General features: G+C 53.2%; 1 protein-coding gene across 4 annotated transcripts in view; it reads right to left on the bottom strand.

Annotated features, from left to right (window-relative positions):
* VAC14 (VAC14 component of PIKFYVE complex) overlaps nucleotides 1-21108 on the bottom strand; it is a 62838-nt gene that overhangs the window by 1012 nt on the left and 40718 nt on the right. For all 4 annotated transcript variants that reach the window (XM_061468864.1, XM_061468866.1, XM_061468867.1 and 1 more), the window contains 5 exons: nucleotides 20560-20692; nucleotides 4699-4873; nucleotides 3932-4050; nucleotides 3067-3146; nucleotides 1327-1474 (listed from right to left, as the gene is read on the bottom strand). In XM_061468864.1, coding sequence (XP_061324848.1) covers nucleotides 1327-1474; nucleotides 3067-3146; nucleotides 3932-4050; nucleotides 4699-4873; nucleotides 20560-20692 — 655 coding nt within the window. The remainder of the gene's footprint in view (nucleotides 1-1326; nucleotides 1475-3066; nucleotides 3147-3931; nucleotides 4051-4698; nucleotides 4874-20559; nucleotides 20693-21108) is intronic.

Below are 21108 nucleotides of genomic sequence, written 5' to 3'. Positions count from 1 at the left end.
ATGAGATGGAGCCCAAGAGGTCCTGGGACACGAGAGAGGAGACAAAGGACCCTCAGGGGATGTTTAACCACTCCAACACAGATGCTGTCCTAACCCATTCCATCTGAAAACAGCAACGCTGGTCCGAAAGGATGCCAGAGCCATGACCCTCAGTTTCCCTGCCTGGTTTTGTAAGCAAGCAAAAAATATCCATGTGTTATGGCACAGAGAAGAGCTGGTGGCAGCAGGGATAGCCTCTGGGGATGAGCACCCACAGCTGGAGCGCTGGGGAGCTCCATCTGTGGATGGTCACCCCCAAAAGCTGTCCCCAACACAAAGGGTAGGGGGTGACCAGCCATGAGATGCCCATCAGGGGTCACAGAGGAGCCCATGGACAGAGGACAGGCAGCTCTTGAGGCCCTGGTGTCCCCTTTGGGGAGGGGGCAGCTGGAGCTGGCCTGCTATGAAAGCTGGCTTCAGTGTTTGAAGGAATGTAGGTCAGAGTTAATCAGATGCTCAGGCCGTCTGACAGCTTTGGTTGCTCAAAAACCCCCACTGATGGCAGCTGGAGCAGAGAAAAGTGGGAGGAAGAAGTACATGAAGCTCCTTCCCCACCCCTCCAGTTAAAAACCAGTGCTGGGTGGTGAGTACAAACTCGGCGCCTGAGGCCATGAGGGATAAAAGGCGGCACAGGGAAGCAGTTAAAAGCCAAGGAGTTGTGGCAGTGGGGGGTTAATTCAGGAACCTACCTATCTTTTTGTTCCCAGGGCTTTGCAACGGCTTTAATATGCACACCCTCTAGCTTATTATCTAAGGGATGGAGAGCAAATCCCACCACTGGCGTCCTAAGAGCTGAGTAGCAGCATCCCTGGGCACAGAGCATGAGGATTTTGGCTGGTCCCCAGGGAGATACTGCCTTTGCACATCGCTGCTGGTGGCTTCCCAAAGGCCAGCTATGGGGAGGGAGACGAAAAGGTGTCTCCCTTTTGGGTGCTGCAAATGCTATCTGGGCTGTGATGGGGATGCTTTGGGAGCACTCTGCGTTGCTGGAGTCTCTCTCCATAAACCTCCTTCCTGGCTCTGCTCGTTTCCATAGCGACCCCACAAGTGAAATTTTCCATCCTGTATGCCAAATGCCTGTGGATGAGGCACAGCCCTCCCAAGGTTACCAAATATAGACACAACCCCCCCCAGCCACAGGCCACAGAGCAGCCATGGATGCAAAGGAGCCGGGGGGTGAAAGCTGGAGCCCAGGATCACAGGGATGCTCAGCTGCTGGAGGGGGGGACACACAGAGCTGGTCTGACCTTGGTGCTGATGCTGGGGGTCCATCCCCATGGCACTTACATCTGCAAGAGCTCGGGGTTGGGCACACACTGCAGGCGGTGAGAGAGGAGCTGGAAGGCGCTGCTCTGGGGCAGCAGCATGAGCAAGCCATAGAGAGCCTTGATCAGGTAGGGGTTCTTCTTCACGTCCAGCATCTGCAGGCGGAGGTCTGGAAGAGGAGAGGAAGAGGATGGGCAGGCAGGTAAAATGCTTTTCATCTCCAGCCCCAATAGCAGGTTCCTTCTGACCCCCCTGATGGTCCTGGGGAGGCCACAAGCCAGCTGACATAAGGGGCACTTGCATGCAGCCTCTTCTCTTCCATTAACTCACAATCTTTGTGTCCTTCATAGGCCAGAAGCCCCTCCCCTTGCCACAGCCCCCAGCTGCCAGCTGGGGAAGGGGACAGCAGCTCCCCAGTCTCCCATCCCTGCTACTGCCCACGCGTGACACTGCCCATGCTGCCTGCCTGAGGGCACACATATCTGCAACATGAGATTGCTCCTCAGCTTCTGCAGAATGAGCAGAAATCCCACGCTGGAGCATTACACACCAGAAGGGCTGGGTGACACCCTCCCAGGGATGCTCTTGAGCAGAAGGGATCATCTCCACTCAACCCTGATGGTTACATGTGTTGGGCCTTGGTGTTGCTCAGCAGGGTGGAAACCACCCTCCCCCTCTATCCTTCCTGCTGCTTATGGGCGGAAGGGTCTTCTGGAGCCCTGCAGACAGCCAAGGTCCCACCTGGGGCAGGCCAGGGGACTGTGTGAGAGATCGCTCCCCCAGCATCTCACCTCAGACTTCCCACTAGCACCTGTGGTGACTCCCCAGCAAAGGGAGCCATGCCAGTGATGCTGCTCTATGCAGCTCAGGTCTGTCACCTACCCTGAGATTTGGAGGATAAGGTGCATGGGGAACCCTCAAGGAATAACCTGGGGCAATGGAAAGCCACCACAGACATGTGTGTGCCTTACACGGTAGGAAATTAATCTTCAGGATGAACACAGGGTACCATGGAAGAGAACCTGACTGACGGTCAGCCCAGGTCTCTATTGCCTAGCTGCACTTAACCCTCTTACCCTAGATATTCTCCAGCCCTAAACCTATACAGGTCCCCCTTCAAAAAAAGCCCTTTCCAGGACATTTCCCAGCACATTCAGTTCCCAGCTCCCCCCTCAGGGAAAAGGAGCCCAGAAGCAGCCAAATGCCATCACAGGAAATCCCTGTGGCCACTGGTCACCCTGCCACAGCCCCTGCCACCATCCTGGCTCTCAGCTACATCCTCAAGCCCCTGGCTGCAGTACCCACATTGCTGAGGGGGCAGAGCTGAAGAGAGAGCAAGCTTTGTGTTTTTATGGCTTAATTCTCTATTTCCAGAAAAACTCCACCTTTTTCTTGTTAAGGGCTCTGGCAGCATGCATAATGCCACCAAGGGTGGCTGGCACACATGGCTCCCCTCACCTGACATCCTACCCCCCCCCCCCCCAAGATGTTCAGCCTGATCCAGGCTCTCCCCATCCTTCCCTCATCCCTTTCGTGCTAACACCACTTGCTCCCATAGCCTATATCTGGGGGCAAGGTGCCCCCCCCTTGTCCATGGTGGGCAGCTCCAGTGCTGGACAAAGCTCCCAGCAAGAAGTCTCATAACTTCTGCTCTATTTATTCATGCTGCCGCTTGTGATGGAGGAGCAGGGAGGGGGGGGGACGTGCCTGGGTGGGGGAGCACCAAGCACCATCCTTTCCCACATGGCTTTTCCTCCTTACATGTGAATATGGGGCACTCAATGAGTTGCACCAGCTTGTCCACCTCGGTGAGGAAATCCACAGTGATATCCAGATCCCCACTGGATGGGGCTGTTAAGGATGTTACCTTGGGAAAAGGTGGCCCAGTGGCAGCAGATGGCTCGCTCCGGGTGATGCCAAATGCTCCCTGTATCCACAGCTCCTGCAGGACAGGACTTGCATGCAGGCAGGGCTGGAAGTTCTGTAGGGTGTCCAGGCGATGGTGGAAGGAAACAGGAGGAGCAGGAAGAGATGGAGGAAATGGCAGACTGCCCCAAATCCTGGCAGCTTGCCTAGCCAGAGAGCAGGCAAGAAGATGGTGCAAGTGAGGATGACTGCTTTTACCTCCTGACCTGCAGGAGAAACATTTTGGGAAGGGAACCTGAGTGTGTTATTAAGCTTTATGGTATGGAAAGCTAACCTAGTGAGCTTTGGCATTGCTGGCATGTGAAAACAGTAATTCTGCTGCAGGCAGATGGTGAGGTCACCATGAACCACATCATGCCAGGCACTGCCAGCTCCTCTGCAGGCCAGGAGGTCAAAGCCTTTGTCTTCCTGGGAGGAAGAGGATGCTGAGGAGCCTCCCCTCACAGGCAGGGGAAGGTCAAGGCTCAGCCAGAACACGCTTTCCTCTTTTCACACCACACGAAAGAAGAACAACAAAAGGGGAAGGGAGCTGGAGAGCGCCCAGCACAGGCTGCCCTGCCCTTGCATGGTGGGGACACCACCCTGGTAATGATGGGATGTGGGAGGAGGCTGGGGTGGCCTGCAGGGTGACCTTGGTGGCCACAGAGGGACCAAAGGGCCAGCCCAGCTACTGGCCTCACAGAAAACCCCCAAAGGATACAATTTCTGGATGAGGTCGTAGGCATGCTTGTAGTTCTGGGTGAGGAAGCAGAGGGACACGGTTGTCACGGGGTTGTGACACCAGGACCGGTACAGGCAGCAGAAGAGGTTACAGCTTTCCTAGGAACAGAGGGAGTCATTGGGGTTCAGTCACCAGCAAGGACGTGGCATGGAGAGCCCCAGGACCCTGACACCAGCCTGCTGCATGGCAAGTGCCACTGGCGTTTGAAGGGATGTTTCTGGACTCACCAAGTCCATCTGGTACTGTTACGGGCCCAGCAGCCTCAGGAGATGGAAACCAGAAATGTTTGGGGGATGGCACCACAAGATGAGGGGCTGGAGGATGGTGGCTGTCCCACCCAAGGGGAAACCACTGCATTACTGGCCTTCAGCATGAGAAAGAGAAGTCTTCCTCCATCTCCTGTCTTGCTTGGATGTGGCCAATGCTGGTGGCAGCTGCTAGGCAAATGCTGTGGGCATGGTCCCATCAGGGACAGCTGAGGGACCAGAGCCCTGCTCCCACTGTCACCTGTCCCCGGGCCTGTGTAGGGATGGAGGGAGGAAGGTGGCAGCTGCTCAACGACTTGGGGAGCACATTCCCATCCCAGGGGAGAAAGCAAGAATTGGGCACATCCTCCAAGCCCCACTCAACTCCTGAAAGGTGGGAGAATTAAGGGGCTACCCTGGGACCTGCCAGATACGTCCCCAGGTGCCTGCCACCCCCACTGTGTCCTGCCCAGCAGCTCAGCTTGCTCCTGCTGCCCATACCGGGGTCTTCAATTCCTTCAGTTGGTTCCTCAGCTGGAAGAGCTCAGAGGATGTCAGCAGGATTGTGTTCAGGGTGTGGACCATGGTAGAGGCAAACTTGAGGTCTTCTTCCCGAAGGAGTATGTCTGCCATGGAATGGAAGATGTTTTCTGCGTTCAAAAGTAGACAGAGCTGCCTGTGTATCCCAGAGGAGAGAAACCAAGGGGGAAGGATGGTTAATGAGCACAGCAGAGACCCTGACCTGAGCTTGCACATCATTCCCTTCCTCCAGAAAGGAACAGGGGTGAGATATACAGGTTGGGTGAATGCAGAGGCACCAGAAGAGTGATGTTGTGGGGCAATATCAGGTTCTGCATTTGGAGGTTGCAGACCTTCACACCAGGAAAAGGCCAAAAACCAATAGTTGGGCTAAGACACAACCCTGGTCAGGCTGTGTGGGGACCCTTCTGGCACCAACCCACCACCATGGCTTCTTGTCACCTCAAGCCTCTCAGTGACCTGCATAATTGTTTTCACCACCACTTTCTACTCAGACAACTGCATGGAGCATGGTTACAGATGGCATGTGTTGGCCCAGTCACATCAGTATCCACAGGACACCAGGGAACTGGTATAAAGTGAGGGAGGCCACCAGGACACAGCAATCTCTCCCAGTGCCATGCAACCCAGGAGTCCTGGAGCCAGAGCCTGTCTTTCCCTCTACATCCCCCTTTCTCCCAGTAACCTGCCCTGTTGCTTCTTGAACACCTCCATGCTCCAGCTCCCCAGAGATCCAGTGCTGAGGGGCTCTGCAGCTCCAGCCAGAAGCTGGAAGAAGCCCCTGCTCTGCTCTCCCCAAAATACAGCATAGCTGGCACCACAGCACATGTTGATGTGCCTGGGCAGGCCCAGTGGGTCACAGCAGCAATGTCCTGCTTAGCAAACCCTGAGGCATTCCAAGGTTTTCAACAATTTAGACCAGAAACCAAAAATCAGATTTTTTTCCTTCCATGTTTGTTTGGGTTTGGGGATTTCCTGTTTTTCTCCAGGCTCCTGCCTTCTTGGGCAGTTTCTCTAGAGACATCTGAAATGCTGCCCAGTGCTAGCTCAGCTCTCCAGTGCCTGCACCAGGGAGATCTGTAAGAGCTCACCCTGTTTCCCAGCTTCTCCTGAAATTGGGATGTTCCCTGGGTCCCTACATCTTCCTTATAGGCTGACAGGGAACTCTGGCACTGGGGGAGAGGCTGGCATCCCCCAGAGCTCCTCTTCTTTCCCCCAACCACTCCCAAGCACCATCACACACCAGGTAATCTCAGCTGGCAACTAAATCCCCCCTGGAGGCATCTCAGAAGGGTTTAGGAGAGAAAAGAAGGAGTATCTGTTTTGGAGGCTAGGTGAGAGGTGTTGGATAGCTGCCTGGTTAGGCCAGGAGGTGGGGCACATCTGATCTACCCCCCCCCCCCCCCCACCCCGAGATCACATATGCACCTCCTTGGGTGAGGAGGAGGAAGGAGGCAAGTTTCCAGCCCCGACCCAGTGGAGAAGGACTGGTGGAAGACTACACGGCTATAGTTAAGACATCAAAGACCCTAAAACCTGGCGTTTTAAGGATGCGGGAGGTGGATGGGGAATGAAGAAACAGATTTTCCTTCCTCAACAAATGGAGGAAGAACCCCCCCACCTCCTGACTTCCTCTCATCTCATCCAGCCAAGCAACCCATCCCCTCTTCATCCAACCCCAGCTCCTCTCCATCAGCAGCTCCTACATCCCGTGTGGCTGCCACCGGACAATGAGATGCTCTGTGAAGGCTTTTACATAACCGAGCCCAGCAATCACCCTGGACCCTGCTAAAAGGGAATGGGGCTGTGATAAATAAGCTCATTTATCCCAATTATTCTTACGTAACCGTCTGCATTCATGGGGATGAAAACACTTCCCCAATTTCTTGCTGCTTGGACACAGGGCTGGCTGGAAGAGGGACAGCGATGGGAAAGGGAAGCATTGAGGGAGGGATGGGGAAGGCAGAAGCATTTAGTCCAGCCTGATGAAGCCAAAAGCAAATCAATAGCTCAGCGTTGCAGGCAGGATCTAGCCAGTGCCAGCTGCAGCAAAAAAGGCCCAGCCTGGGCAGGTCAAAGTCCAGCCTAGGAGTGAGCTGGCTCCATACCACTCTTCTCCAGTAAGAGGGGATAGCTGGATGCCTCATCCTTGCTGAGTTTCCTCCAGCAACCATGCTGGACAATTGAACCATGAGGTGGGATGATTTACTGTGCCTGAAGAGCAGATGGGTCCTCCAGGGATAAACATTGGGATAGTTTTACCCCAACTGCTGGATGTGCCGGCACAGCTCTTCTGCTCATGGTGTTTTACACCTTCCAGAGAGAAAGGCAAAGAAAAGAGATCAAACAAGCTCAGACAAGCAAAAAATGGTTCTGGGGAGCGTTGAGGGCAATTTAAAGACCACCAAAGCTACGCTTGTCCTCCCATGGCAAGGACACTGGTCAGGTTTCCCCTCTGCTACTCCTCCATGGAAAAGGAGGGCTTTTGCTTTCCATAAATAGGAGCTCTGACATTTGGCTGGCTAATGATGAGCAGGGGGCCGAATGTGAGCTGCTTTCTAATTTCAGGCCTGGTTTTGATTAGCAGGGAAGGGCTGGGATTGCTCCCCCTCCTTTCAGTGGCACTGGGAAACTGGAAACTGTCAGGATATAAAAGGAGCAGCTGTGCAGAGTCTGTCCCCCTGCTTCGAAGCTGTGTCACCCCCAGGGATGCTGACTCCCATGGGCACCATGTCTCCCCCCGGATCCCCCAGGCTCTGCAGAAACCACCAACAGAATGAGTTTTCCTGTGCTCAGCAGCCTCCCCTGATGCAGGCAGAGACCCCAAACTCCCTCCTCAATGAAGCCCCTTGGTTGGCACACCCCAAAGTGGTCCCCAAAGGAGGAGACAACTGGTTGGCTATGCAGCTGCCTGGCCTCTGTGACAGCAGACAGCAGCTGAGCCCAGCTGCTGGTGGGACTGAGGGGGGTTCCCCCGGAGCCTGGGAGGCTTTGAAGGCACGAGAGGAACGTGAGGCTGGCTGGGAGGAGGCAGGGACAGGTGGCTTCAAACTAATCAGGCAGCAGCCAGGATACTTGAGGAGGGGCTGCAGAAGGGGACAGGACCTCTCATATCTACACTCCAGACATATATATATACTCCATAAATCAACTACATACACCCCAGCTGTAAGACTCAGTCCCCCAGTTACCAATGAGGCTGGCTGTGGCCTGTCCGTCCATCCATCCACCCGTCCATCCACCTGCCCGTGCTTTGACTTGATTGAGCCAGCTAATCCCCCCTGAGGCATAATCCCAGCGAGATGCTGCTCCCCAGGGTTCTCCCTGTATCCCCGTGGGTGACACGAGCATCCCCTTGCCCGTCCCCTTGCCCACGGGAATCAGTGAATCCCCAAAGACCTCCCAGTGTGGGAAAGGAAGAGAAGAAGCATCCCTGAGGAAGCAGAAGCCGCAGAGCATCAGTACAGTGCAGCATTGAGACGTTAGGCAGCCCTTGGCGCAGGCACATGGCGATGATAATGGAATGTGGTATTTAGGCCATTAAAATTTAACTCCTTAAATTAAAAGGGTTATTCAAGTCCTTCCAACAGAGACAAAGAATGCAGCAGCAGGCAGACGGGAAGCTGCAACAAGGAGATAGGGAACATACCCCTCCATTGCTACAGTGGGGCTCCCAAGGGGCCCAGAGGTCACATCCAGCCCCTGATGAGGGGACTGGACCCTGTCCTCCCCCTAGGCTAAAGGACCACTCAGCAAGATGATGCTGGCTGAAGGAAGAGCCATGAAGGTCACCAGAAGCCATGCCACCCTGGGGTCCTTCCTGTGTGGAGCTGTGCCATATTCAGAACTAGAGCCTCAGTGATCCAGCAGCCATTGCAGTGACGTCAGCGACAATAAAATCCCACCACCCTAATGACTGGGCGGGTAGGATGGGGTTTGGGGACAAACTGAAAGCTCCATGGCACGGATCTGGCGTGGGGTGGGCTGCTGGAACCCAGGGCATGCCAGAGTAATGGGACAGATTCAGAGCCACATCTCCAATTAAGGGCAAGCCCCGGCATTCCTCCAGCCTTCTTGCTCTGACAGCTCGATGCCTGGAAACCAGACTAATCTAAACATCATCGTTCAGGGAGCTGTCAGAGCTCCCATCCCTCCTGCTCGTCCCTTTAACTGCTTCAGCTCTGTCCCCTGCCCTGAGCCACCATGCAGGAATAGGGTAGCAGGGGGTCAGGGCAGCCCAGTGCTTGCTCAAAGAGGGAAAAGGTCTTGTTTTCCATAAAAATGAAGATGAAATACACCCCTGCTACAGATGGTGACACCATACCCTCTGCTAGGACCTGCAGGGAGCCCTGGATGGAAAGCACTGCTGGCCCCATCCTGTCACCCAGCCACACTGTGCAACATCCGCTGTGCTCAATTAAGCAGGTGCTTCTTCGTTAAGCACCAGTGATTCACCTTATTAGCTCTGGGCAGACACGGGGCCCCATAAGGGAGAGGATTGTGTCTCATCCCACTGCGAGCAACTGGGACAGAGCCAGAGCCAGGGAAGGAGCCAGCCGAGGCTGGGGCAGCAATACTCCAAGGGGCTCTGCAACCCTGACTGTGAGGCTTGCAACCTCTCCTGCAGCCGAAAGGAGGGCAGAGCCTCCCCATCCTTCCTCCCCACCCTCCTCTTCCTCCGCACCCATCCTTTCTCCTCCCCAAGGCTTTCCACCACCCTTCCTCCCTTCTCCAGGATCCCTGGGAGATGCCCCAGCTCAACCTGCTTGCCCGTGATGCTTGCTCCCAGCCCCCTGAAACCCTCCTGCTGCAAACAGCAGCATCCCCAGCCCAGCCCAGCAGCTGGGATCCTTTAGGAATTTGCAGAGGAAGCACAGACAAAATTAGGACAGGAAGGGGAGAGGGAGAAAAAAGCAGGAGGAGCATCCCAGAATCCTGGCTGGATGGGACCTCAAAGCTCATCCAGTTCAAACCTGCATGGGCAGGGACATCTTTCATTAGACCAGGTTGCTCCAAGCCCCGTCCAAGCTGGCCTTGAACACTGCCAGGGATGGGGCAGCCACAGCTTCTCTGGGCAATCTGTGCCAGGGCCTCAGCACCCTCACAAGGAAGAACTTCTGCCTAAGAGCTCATCTCAATCTCCCCTCTGTCAGGTTAAAGCCATTCCCCCTTGTCCTGTCCTTACAGGCCCTTGTCAAAAGCTCCTCTCCATATTTCTTGTCAGCCTCTTCAGGCACTGGAAGCTGCTCTAAGGTCTCCTCAAAGAGATACCATGAAGAGACGTGCAGATCCATGAAGGAGATGTGCAGATCTCAGGAAGGCAGAACAAGCCCTGCACTGCCTTTCCTTGAACAGGGAAAGGTGCAGTGTGTTTGCTCTGCAGTAGCTGCCAGCATCACAGCTGCTGAAGGAGCCATGCTGTCAGCCTGGCCCTGGTCTTCAAGCTGCCTCAGCTGTAAGTTGCTCCCTAGGGATCCCCAGAGCAACCCAGGGGATCCCCCAGAGGAGCACAACACAAATATACAGCAGTACTTCAGATCAGCTTCAGCCTGTGAAACAGCACAGAATCACAAAATGGTTTAGGTTGGAAAGGACCTTAAGATCATCCAGTTCTACCCCCCTGTCATGGGAAGGGACACCTTCCACTAGACCAGGTAGTTCCACGTCCTGTCCAACCTGGCCTTGAACACTGCCAGGGATGGGGCACATTCCAGTGTCTCACTACCCTCATAGTAAAGAATTTCCTCCTTATATCTAACCTGAACTTCCTCTGTTTCACTTTAAGCCCATCACCCCTTGTCCTGCCGCTACCGTCCCTGATCAAGAGTCCCTCTCCAGCATCCTTACAGGCCCCGTTCAGATACTGGAAGGCTGCTATGAGGTCTCCAAGCAGCTTCTCTTCTCCAGGCTGAACAGCCCCAACTTTCTCAGCCTGTCTTCATACAGAAGGTGCACCAACCCCTGATCATCCTAGTGGCCTTCTCTGGACTTGTTCCAACACGTTCAGCATCTTGGTCCTGCAGAGCCTTAGCCCTCAACTCCTGCTCTTCATGATTCTCCCCTTGGATGCTGGTTGCCAGAAGGTCCCTGTCCTAGCTGGCAGCATGACTTCCCCACTGCTGATCAAAACTGTGAGCCCAGCCCAAAGCTGGGCATGTCCACCATGACTTGTGATGAACTCAGTTGTGTTCCCACCTTGGACACTGGCTGTCTGGAGAACTGCACCCTTCAAAGAGGTCACCTTCAGATTATAAAGCAGATATCCAACACCTCTGGGTAGTTCCATGGTCAGTGAAACACCCACAGCTCCATAGCAAACAGGAGCGGGAAACAGGACTGTACCAAAGAGAAGTAAGAGTTTCTTAAAAAGTTTCTTCAAACTAATATCCTCTGGAATGAGGCAGAAGCTAAAAGATAACTCAATTTGGAAACTTAATGATCCACTCAGCCCAAGGCATTGCCCAACTCCTCAATGTAATGCAGATGAATGTGACAGCTCCTCCAAGGTGAAGCCCACAAGACACACATCCAGCACCAGTCTCCAGCTGCCCATGTTAGTGTGTCCCAGGAGCTTCCTTTAGGAAACCTTATAGAGATGCATGGACAAAGCTGTCCTGCCTGCAAGCATGCAGTCAGGGATGAGATGCTGTAGGAACATCTGAGCATTGACAGGAGGCTCACCTGGCAGTTCTCCCCCTCTGAAACTGTCAGGAATGCAAAAAATAAATCACCCAAAGCATTTCTTACCCAACTTTTAAAGCTGCTGATGACTTGATAGCAAAATGGATGGCAAATCCAAGTCTCATCCTGGGTTCAGGAAGCACAGGCAGCAACATCACAGGGCTGAAATCCCAGGTCCAGCCCACTGCCCCAGCCAAGTGGAACAGCTCACACTCACTAATCCCTCCCCAGAGCCTAACCCCAGAGAGGGACTTACACTGGGTAGTGATGTTTTCAAGCAAGCATCCTCTGTTTTGAAGGGGAGGAAGGGCAAAGACTGGGGAGGGGGAAGACACATAGTGCAGTAGCAGATCCTTCCTTTGAGATGCCTGCTTCCCTTTCAGGATGACAGCTGTGGCCTAATTTTCAAGCTCCTTACTTCTTCCCCTGTAATTTCTCTTTGCTGCAAATAAAACAGGTTAAAGAAGCGGGCGCAAAGCTATAACAATGGGAGCTGGGAGAGGCTGAGCCAGTTCAGGGCATGCGGTTTGCAGAGAAACAGGAGTCTTTGTGCTCACCATTCCTCATCCCTCCTCATTATTTTGCTTTAAGACGAAGAAATGAAAGTGCTTTTGCTTCTACAAACATGGCCAAGGAGCCGGTTGCTGTCTTAGAGGTGGATAAGCCTCTGCATCCCCCCTGTTAGCAAGGCAAACTTTTGAGGAAGATGGTTCTGATGGGAAACCCTGGACCTCTGAAAGCAGAGGGACCAGCTTGAAGGTGGAGTACAGCAGGAATATGCTATGTATTTGGGGGTGATGCTTTCCAGAAGGAAATAAAAATGACTGGAAGGAGGTGGCAGCTTGGCTTGGGGACAAGCATGTCCTGGGGCAGGAGGTGAAGCTGCCTCATCTCTTCTGCCAGCATCTTGACTCAGACCTGCCGCTGACTTTCCCCTTGCTTTGCTTGAGCAAAGTGGCTGTATTTTTGCTTGATGGGCTCAAATCCACACCCAGACATACTCGAGTAAATGCTAACCCCTGTGTGACTTTGGGGACAAGGGACAGAAGGAGGAGGAGAGGGGACACTCCAGCACAGCCTGGAGCTCAGGGAAGGAGGTGCCTGCAAGGCCAGATGCGCTCCTGACTCACCTGATGCCTCTTGCTGCCTTCCAGCATCACAGGGTGGATCCTGACACTTGACCTGCCTTTGGAGCTGGGAGCCCTGAAGGGATTTCAAGGGGGAATGCAGCCTGAGGAGCCTTATTCCCCCTAACCCATCAGGGCCTGTAGATATGCAGGAGAACAGTGGCTGGATGTTCCCTGCCATGCCAGCACCCTTAGAGCACCCAAGGCTACAAGAGAACCTGCTCCAGGAGGACCTGAGCAGCAAGAGCAGCTCACACACCAAATGGAAGGAGCACCAAAGGGAAAGGAGCTCCAGGTAGGGTGCCTTTTGCACAGCTCTACACTTTCAGTGGGAGTTGAAGATGCACTATCCTGGGATATCTCAACCCAGGACATCCCATCCTGGGAACAGAGCACCCAGACAGACCCATTGGAAGGAACTATGGAGCCTGCATATGGGGTGAGCCGTTCCCAAAGCAGCATCCAGCCTTGAGCACCCACCCTGAATGGAAACCTGCGGCAAAGGATATTGTGGGAAGCACTAAGGCATCCTTGCCTGGCTGCCCGGGTGGCAGTGTGTGAGCACAGAAGCTGTTTTCAAAAAGCGATGGTCTATGAGATGCTCAAAAGCAGCCAGGAATGGTAAAAGTCCCTTAATGAGAGTAGCAGGAGCAAAACAGCCCAACCTTAAGGTTTTTAATCAAGTGTGCCCTTTTCTTTGGGGATAAATCCTGAGCAAGATACCCTGGAAGATAGATGGGGAGAAACTGTTGTTATTCAGCCTCTCCTAGACTCCCTGTCCTAGCTTTTTTCTCCATGGAGATGAATAAACTGAGATGTCACGTGTGCAGAGAAAGAGAAGGAAACACCACCCCAAGACCTGACTGATGGGATCAGATGGGTTAATCTAGCAGTTAACAGATCAAACCAGTTAACCCCCTCCTCGCCTGCACCAACTGATGACTTCCCACAATGACGGTCCTCACCCGTTGGCCAGGCAAGGAAAACTTGGGAGACACCTTGGAGGCTGCTCATGCTGAAGCCCTGCTCCAGAGAACGTGATCATTAGCAGGGGAGCTGCAGGCTCCTATCCCTGCTGCCCAGCCCACCTTTTCCTGGCTCCTCACCTTCCGATCCCGCTTTTCCAGAGCAATCCTGCTGGAATCCCATAGAAAGTGCTGCGAGGAAGCAGATATTCCAACCCCCGCACCCCCCCCCCCCGTCCCCGTCCCCCTCCTCCTCCAGGGGCCTGCCCTTTGAAGGAACTTGGCCATTCTGGGAGGATTTTCCTCCCCTACACACATTTCCCCTTCCTCCCCTCCACCTTCTTCACTGACCCAAATTAGTCCAGCCCACTCCAGCAGTGCTGCTCACATGTGGTTCCCATTTTTCTACAGGAAAACCCATCACGTCCTTCCAGGCAGCTCTGAGTACGGCTGGTCACAGAGCAGCTTTAGTGAATAGGACAAGCTCATTCCCAGGGGCTGGCTCCTGCCAGTTCAGTGGAGGCACCTCTTATCCTTCCCTGGGTCTTGGGCAGAGGAACCAGGCTCCTCCATCATGAAGGTCACACTGCTGATGGCTCCAAGTGTGTTGCAACCCTGGATCCAACCTTTAGCCTGGGGGAAATTAGGATTTTCCCCTCCAGCTTGTGCCCCATGGGGCTGCGGAGAGTAGTGAGGAGGCCCATAGCCTCAGTGGATTAAAACCTCATTAAGCACATGCTCCCTTGGGCTTACAGAGCTCACTGCATTACGTAAAACAGGCAACTTGAGAGCTAGGGGTTTTGGAGGTACACTGGGGTTGCTAGTTTCACTCTACATTCATGTGGAAGCCCAAGAGAAGCCTCCAGGGTGCTCACCATGCATGGCTGGACAGCAGGAGATGCCTAAAAGCAGAGTGAGGTTGTCACAAAACCACTAAAGCACCGCTCTGGATCTCCGGATGTGGGATTCCTCGTGGCAGGCTGGAGGCAGAGCTGGGGAGAGGAGGTTTTGAGGGGTGGGCAGGGGATAAAGGGAGATGCAGAGGAATGAGCTGGAAGATGAGCGAAGAGAAGTGTGCAGATGGATGCTTGCTGCCCGCTCTATCACCCCACGCCCAGTGCTCACGCAGGGCAGGAGGGAGCCCTTTCTGCTTTACAGACTGGTGGAACAAACAAACAAACAAATAAATACAAAGCTTTCTCCTCCGGTTCCTCCTTTCCCGAGGCACGAGGGGTGGGGATGGAAAGCTTACAGTTCATTAAGGCAGAAGGGCAGGCGGCCAGTGAACATCCTGGCAGGCAGAGCACTGTATTTTCGCAGGCTCGCTGCCTCCTGACACAGAAGCTTCTCTTGTAGCACTCACAGCTGTTTGGATTTTACCCGAGTTCATATCCCAGTTTATCAAAGGAGCTGCACTTCTTTTTTTTTTCCCCTTCTTTTGTTTCTTTTTTTTTTTTCTTCTTTTGGTTCTTTTTTCCCCCTTTGCTGTGTACAAGTCGAACAGTTCCCACAAAAACAAACGCAGGTTTTGTTCCTGAACACAGCGGTCTGGAGGGTGGGAGAGAGGAAGAGGTGACACGTGGCCCTGGCCTGCCCCCCCCCAGTCCTCATTCACTTGCTGGTGGGGCAGAGGGATTTTCAGGTCATGGGTTTGGCAGAGGAAGCTGGAGAGGGCATGGTAGCATCAGCCCATCTCAACAAAGAAGGAGCAGGAGGGGTCCTACATACCAGCCCTGGAAGCCTACAGCTCATGGGGAGGTACTGGAATATTTGGCCAAGCAAACTGTGTGTCCAGTGGAGCTCAAGAGCAACCAAGCCTGGGAGAAGAGGAGGATTTTGGTTAACTTCCCTAGCAAGGGGTGATAATAGCAGGGAGGTGGGACCACAAGGCAGGAGAAAAGAATGAAGTTAAGAATGCAGTAGCGGGGCTAGGATGGGGCAGGGGGACAGTGAATCACTGCAGAATGGTGGCATCCCAGGCCTTGGGCATCAGCCTGCCACCAAAGCAGACAGCCACCAGCTCTATACAGGATTCCCAGTGTATCCCTTGCTATCCAAGCCTGCAGCTAAACCCCCATCCCACTCCCTCCCCAGAGCCCTCCCCATGGAATGCTGGCGGGCTGCCCTTTCCTTCCTGCTCCCCTAGACACAGCACAGCCCTGGGAATGCCAGGCAGGCTGAGCAAAAAGTGATTTAACATGCTCCTCACTGCCTGCCTGCCAAGAGCATCAGATGGATGCCTGTGCTCTACGGAACATGCTGGCCCTCTGCTCCTCTGCTCCACCCGTCTCCAATTCCTCATTGCAATTACAGGTTCAACCACACTTTGCTTGTTTTTCCCTACTTTTTGAGGAGAAAGGGGTGTTGCACAGTCAGCCCCAGCCTCTCTCAGAGGCAGAAAAGTCCCCTCCTGCCCAGAAAGAAGGGACTGGCCACCCCAGGCCCATGCCAAGGGCATCACCATAAAGCCCTTCATGCACCCAATGTGGCATGCTGGTGTTTGTCCCCAGCTCTGCTCTCTTCCCAGTCCTGCTCTCCACTGGCCTCATCCTGGCAGGATGTTTGAGACCTCAAGGAAAAGCCAGGCTTTCCAACCAGGTGAACTCTTCCCATCTGAAGGAGTCATAAATCCATGACTCAAACACAAGACTTGGGATTTTCCACCTCCCCAGCTAATGCCATAAATTGACTGAATAACCTTACCTGCTCCAGCCTTGCTCCTCCAGAGCAGATGGAAAACCAGCCCACCCTCCTTGCCACCCCCACGGAGTTCCAGCATCCCCCGAAAAAACAAGGACCATCCCCAGTCAAATGGCCAAGCCCCTCCAGCTGCACTGTGCAGGAGGTGGCTGAAAAGTTGCCCCAGGGCCCCTTTCCATGCAGCTTTACCTCAAAAAACTCCCCATAAGAAGGTGCTAGGCAGCAGGGAAGTTTATTTAACAGCTCTATAAAACAAGCTGAGACAACCCCTGCGTATGGGCCCCTGCCTAGGGAGCAAAGTGCTGACTCAGGCGTCATCTCCTGCCCCAGGGTGCCATTGTTCACAGAGAAAACAGCCTCTCTGGGCTTAAAAGTTAAGCCCCACACTTCAAAGCATCATACACAGCACACACAGGGATGTCCCCTGCCACTCAAGCACACCCTGTACCCTGAAGGGCTCCTCTGCTGTTCTGGCAAGGTGTGTCAGCCACAAATGTCTGAGCTGCTCCATCTCAGAGAGCAGCAAAAAGCCAGCTGCTTTGGTGCTAGGCTGGGCTTAGTGAGCTAAACTGGCTCCCAGAGCTCAGACAGACTCCAGGGGCAGCACAGGGGCTGCACAACCAGCCCTGGGGAGGGATGAGAGGGGAGAGGACGGCTTCTTCAGAGGGCAAGCTGCTAGAGCAGCCAGCCCTATCCTCAAACTGTGTCTGTGGGGTACAGCTTAGCCTCTCACTTGATCCCCCCATCCCCTAGAGCAGGTACTGACAAGCAAGTGTTAAATCCAGCCTGCTAAATCTCAGTGTGAGCTGAAGAGCTCGGTGCCACTCTGCTGCCTGCCTCCAGACTGGCTGAGCAGCTTTACCTCTGCAGGGTTCCTGTTCCAAGGGGCCATGTGATGCTTTGGAAGCTTCTCTGCATTTTTCTGGTGCTCCAAGCCATCGTCCGGAGGCCAGCAGCTGAATGCGAATATCTGCTTCTTGCTTAAGGGTTCTGTTGAATCCAGGACAGCCATATGCCACCCAGGGCAGATAGCTCCTAATTTGTGGTAAGGTTGGAAGGTCTCGGATCTGCTTATCAAGGTGAGAGGTAACACTGAGCGATGGCTGATGCTCCTGCCTCAGACAATCCTTTGGGAGTCACCTCTGGGTGAAAATGTGCCTGGCTTGAGTGGAGAAGACAGCACTTTGAATTCTGAGTTTCAAATGTGGAGTAACTACCGGCTTCCAGCCTAGGAAGTCACAAGTGACAGTGAGAGAGACTGACCCCCAAAGGAAACCCCCATCACCTGTGATGCAGAAAACTGGTGCCAACCCCCAAAAAATTCTTGGAAGAGACCATGGAAGCAGATTTGTCACCTCTGTGGTTCCTCAAAAGAAGGGTGGAAAGAGTGATAATCCAGGAGCACCCCTCCAGCACATCCCTTCACAAAGAGTATCCTCACCCAGGTGTTCATGAGGCACCTAAGCAGCTTTGAAGAGCCTTTTTCTGGATGTTGCCCTTCTGATCCTGCCAGGGATATATATATGCTGTAGCCATAACCTCTCCCTCCATGAGGTCCCTGTGGGTGGTGGCATAAAGAAGGCATCGCACCTGGATCCCACGAGGGAAAGGCAGCAGACCAAGAAGAGCATCTCTTAGATGCACCAGCAGTACTTGCAGATGGCCTGTGTGCCAGCACTCGGTTATCTCCCAGCATGGTGATCCCAGGAAAGGGAGAAGAAATATCTATCTGAGCAACAGAAACTTTCGGAACTGCTTGCCTGTTGTTTTAAAGGCAGTTTATTTCCATTTAGCTCAACCCTGTCTTCTTTGGCATTTCAAGATAACCAGCTTGAGACCAAGGTCACTGATGGTGACAGCACCAAATCAGCCCCCAGCTCTACCGGAGCCAGGCTCAAAGGTGAGATGACTGAGAGGGCTGCAGGTGCTTTTTCCACCCATCTCCAAACGTCAGGCAGGCACCAGAACAGCTCTGCATGTATTGGGAACCACAGGTCCCTACAAAGCAAGAGATGGTCCCATCTCCACAAGCTCCTGCAGAGTTCAATGCTAAAACCACACTTGTGTCCTCAAGCAAACAATGTACTATAACCTCTGCCTCTGGGACTGTGAGGCTGTATCAGGAGAGAAACTAAAGTCCTTTCAGAGTCAGCAACCACACATGAACAAGCTTGAGCAGGGTTAGAAATAAACTACTTTTAACCACAGACCCTCCACCTGATCTCATGGCTGTTTGAACTTGCACACCGACAATGTGACAGGGAAAACTGCTGTGCTGTGCTTGAATAAACCCCTTGTTCCCCATTTCCCTTCCCCTGTGTGCTAATCCTGTAGCTGGAAATCACTGCCTAAACTTGACAGGTCTATTTTGCTTCCCTGCTTTGCTATTCCCAGGCCAGTCAGCAGCAGAAATGGGCAGCAGTGGTCCCGGAGGGGAGAGGAAAATGATGGGGACAAAGGGAGCAAAGGGCTTGTGCCAGCGAGGACCACATGGGGGAGGACCACGCTTTAGCACATGCTGTCCTGGTCTCTCAAGCATCCCCTTGTGCTCCCCAGTCCAGGATGAAGCACCACCAGCATCTCCCAAGTCAAAAATTATGCTGGCTTCTCACCCTGCTGCACAAAACAGCTGAGCTGGCCTGTGGACAGGGAGGGATGTAACATGGGAAGTCAAATACGGCTTCAATTGGAAACGTGTCTAAAAATAGCACCAGGAGTCTCCCATGTTCACTGGGTCTCTCTGGCAAGAGATCAGTCTTTCCCAGAGAATCCTGTAAGTTTCCCTCCCCTATTCCCATCTTGCCTTTTCCTGAGGTAGCAGAGATTTAACTAACACCAGCACTTCAACTGCCATCAGTAGGTTTCAGAGTTAATTGCTGGTACCTGAGGGCATGGCTCACCCCTCCCAGAACCACCTCTATCCCCTGTGACCCACGACATGACTTGACAAAGGGCAGAGTCATATAAATATATGTATTTTTTTTTAGCTTTAGTGGATTATTTCGGGCATAAATCACTGTACAAAGCTCCAGCATGTGACTTGCTGTGAGCCAGTCCTGCTGCACTGCTGGCTGGCTGCTGGGAAAGCCGGGCCAGCCAGCCAACCTCATCCTGCCAGAGCCAGAGGGAGATCTGAGGTGGCCATGATATGGGAGAACCTCTAAATGGGCCCCTATTGCTCTAATTGTCCACTCCATTAACACAGAATAGGGCTACTTCCCCTGCCAATGGCTGCTCAAATCCAGGGCTGCGCTAACTGGGAAGACTGGGGATTCTACGAGTAGGATTTTGTCTCTGTCCCATTCTTAGATCCCCATATGCACCTCTTTGCACCCCAGAGCCATATATTAAACCCAACATTTCCAGGCTCCTATCAGAAGAAACAAAACAGATGCTCAGCTAGATTCTTCTGGGAGCAAATGGAATATATTACATTAAAATTTAATGTAAGCTGGGGGAAAGCTCTAAAATTCTCTTCAGCCTAAACAGCAGCTACAACCCTGCCCTGGTCCCCTTTCACTGTTTTTGCACCACTTTGCCTTGATGCTTACCACTCACAGGATGAATCTAGCAGCTCTTGGCTGCCCGAAGGCTTGGGAACAAACTGCTGCCCAACTCAACCCCCAGCTCAGCTTAGCAGAGATAGCTCTGCATGCTTTATTTTGCAATTACAGTTACCACCCCACCAGTACCTCCTGCTCCCCTCCACTTTTGGAGAGACCTTTCTTTTCTTACAGGAGCAGGACTTGGGTTTCATGCTCTCCCCATGTTTTGATGTGACCTCCCTGAAAGCAAGGGATTAAAACCCAGAGTCCTGCCTGCTCCTCCCACCAACCCCCTCACTGATTTCTACACCATTAAGCATGTTATTTCCCAGTGTGCTGAGGAATTGGTGTCCCTTGCCCCAGATTTCACTGCACTAAAGATGATGCCCTGCCAGCTGCCACAGCACTTGGCTTACCAGCCTCTACCACAAAACCTACCAACCCTGTGCATTGAAACATACAGCTTCGGGGGACGACAGTTTTGCTGGGGGAGCATCAAGCTGAGCGGGGTGTAGGGATTCACTTGACCTGGCACTCTGAGTACAAGGCTTCATGCTCTGGCTGGTTTACTTGTTTCTTAACTAAACAGACTCTCACAATGCTGTTTAATAAGGAGCTACATTGCCTCTGGAGATTCGTGTGAGTAATATGGTGCTTTGACACGTGAAAGGCAAATCCCATTTGCTCTGAAACAGTGTACCAGTGACTGAAGGAGGCTTGAGGAAAAGGTTTTGGCTTATTCCCCATCCCACCCTGCCCTGGGGGTGCCTGTGGGCCTTCGGTGAGCTGGTGGTGTGCTCTGACCTGATAATGAAGGGTCCTCTGGTCTCCAGGAGTTTCCGTTCGCTGCTGAAGCGCTTGAGCAGGTTGATCATGAACTTGTGAAAGTAAGAGTTCATGGTAGGAGTGGAGGGCGAGCACTCCAAGCCTTTCATGCCTGGGGAGGCAGGGAAGAGCAAGTTAGAGCAGCCAGGGCCCTCCTGCCAAAGCAGTTTCAGTCAGAGAGCAGACATGCAAAACATGAACACAGCTTTTGGCAGAGGAGCTTTAGGCTTTGAAACAAAGATTTCCAGGCCTCATATAACCTTCATCTGCTCAGTTCAAGCGGCTCCAGCCCTGCCACAGCTCTCTCCATCCCAGGAGAAGTGTCTTTTGATGATCCCAGACCCTGACAGAGCACATGGGGGTAAAATGGGCTTTACAGGCAATCATCCCAAGAGCTGTTCAGCTTCAGTAGCTGATAGCAGAAGAGGTGCCTGAGGCTCTGCATCAACACGCAATCCCATCTCCCTGGATATGGCAGGTACACTCATCCAAAAAACCCAGACGGCTAGTGACTTGAAGAGCCTTTAA

The sequence above is a fragment of the Pezoporus flaviventris genome, unplaced genomic scaffold, assembly GCF_033815535.1.
Source record: "Pezoporus flaviventris isolate CSIRO_AGI_PZ_B2104156 unplaced genomic scaffold, CSIRO_AGI_Pfla_v1 ptg000054l, whole genome shotgun sequence".
NCBI lineage: Eukaryota > Metazoa > Chordata > Aves > Psittaciformes > Psittacidae > Pezoporus > Pezoporus flaviventris.
Note: the sequence above shows the minus strand (reverse complement) of the source record. Positions and strands in the feature narration are given on the sequence as shown.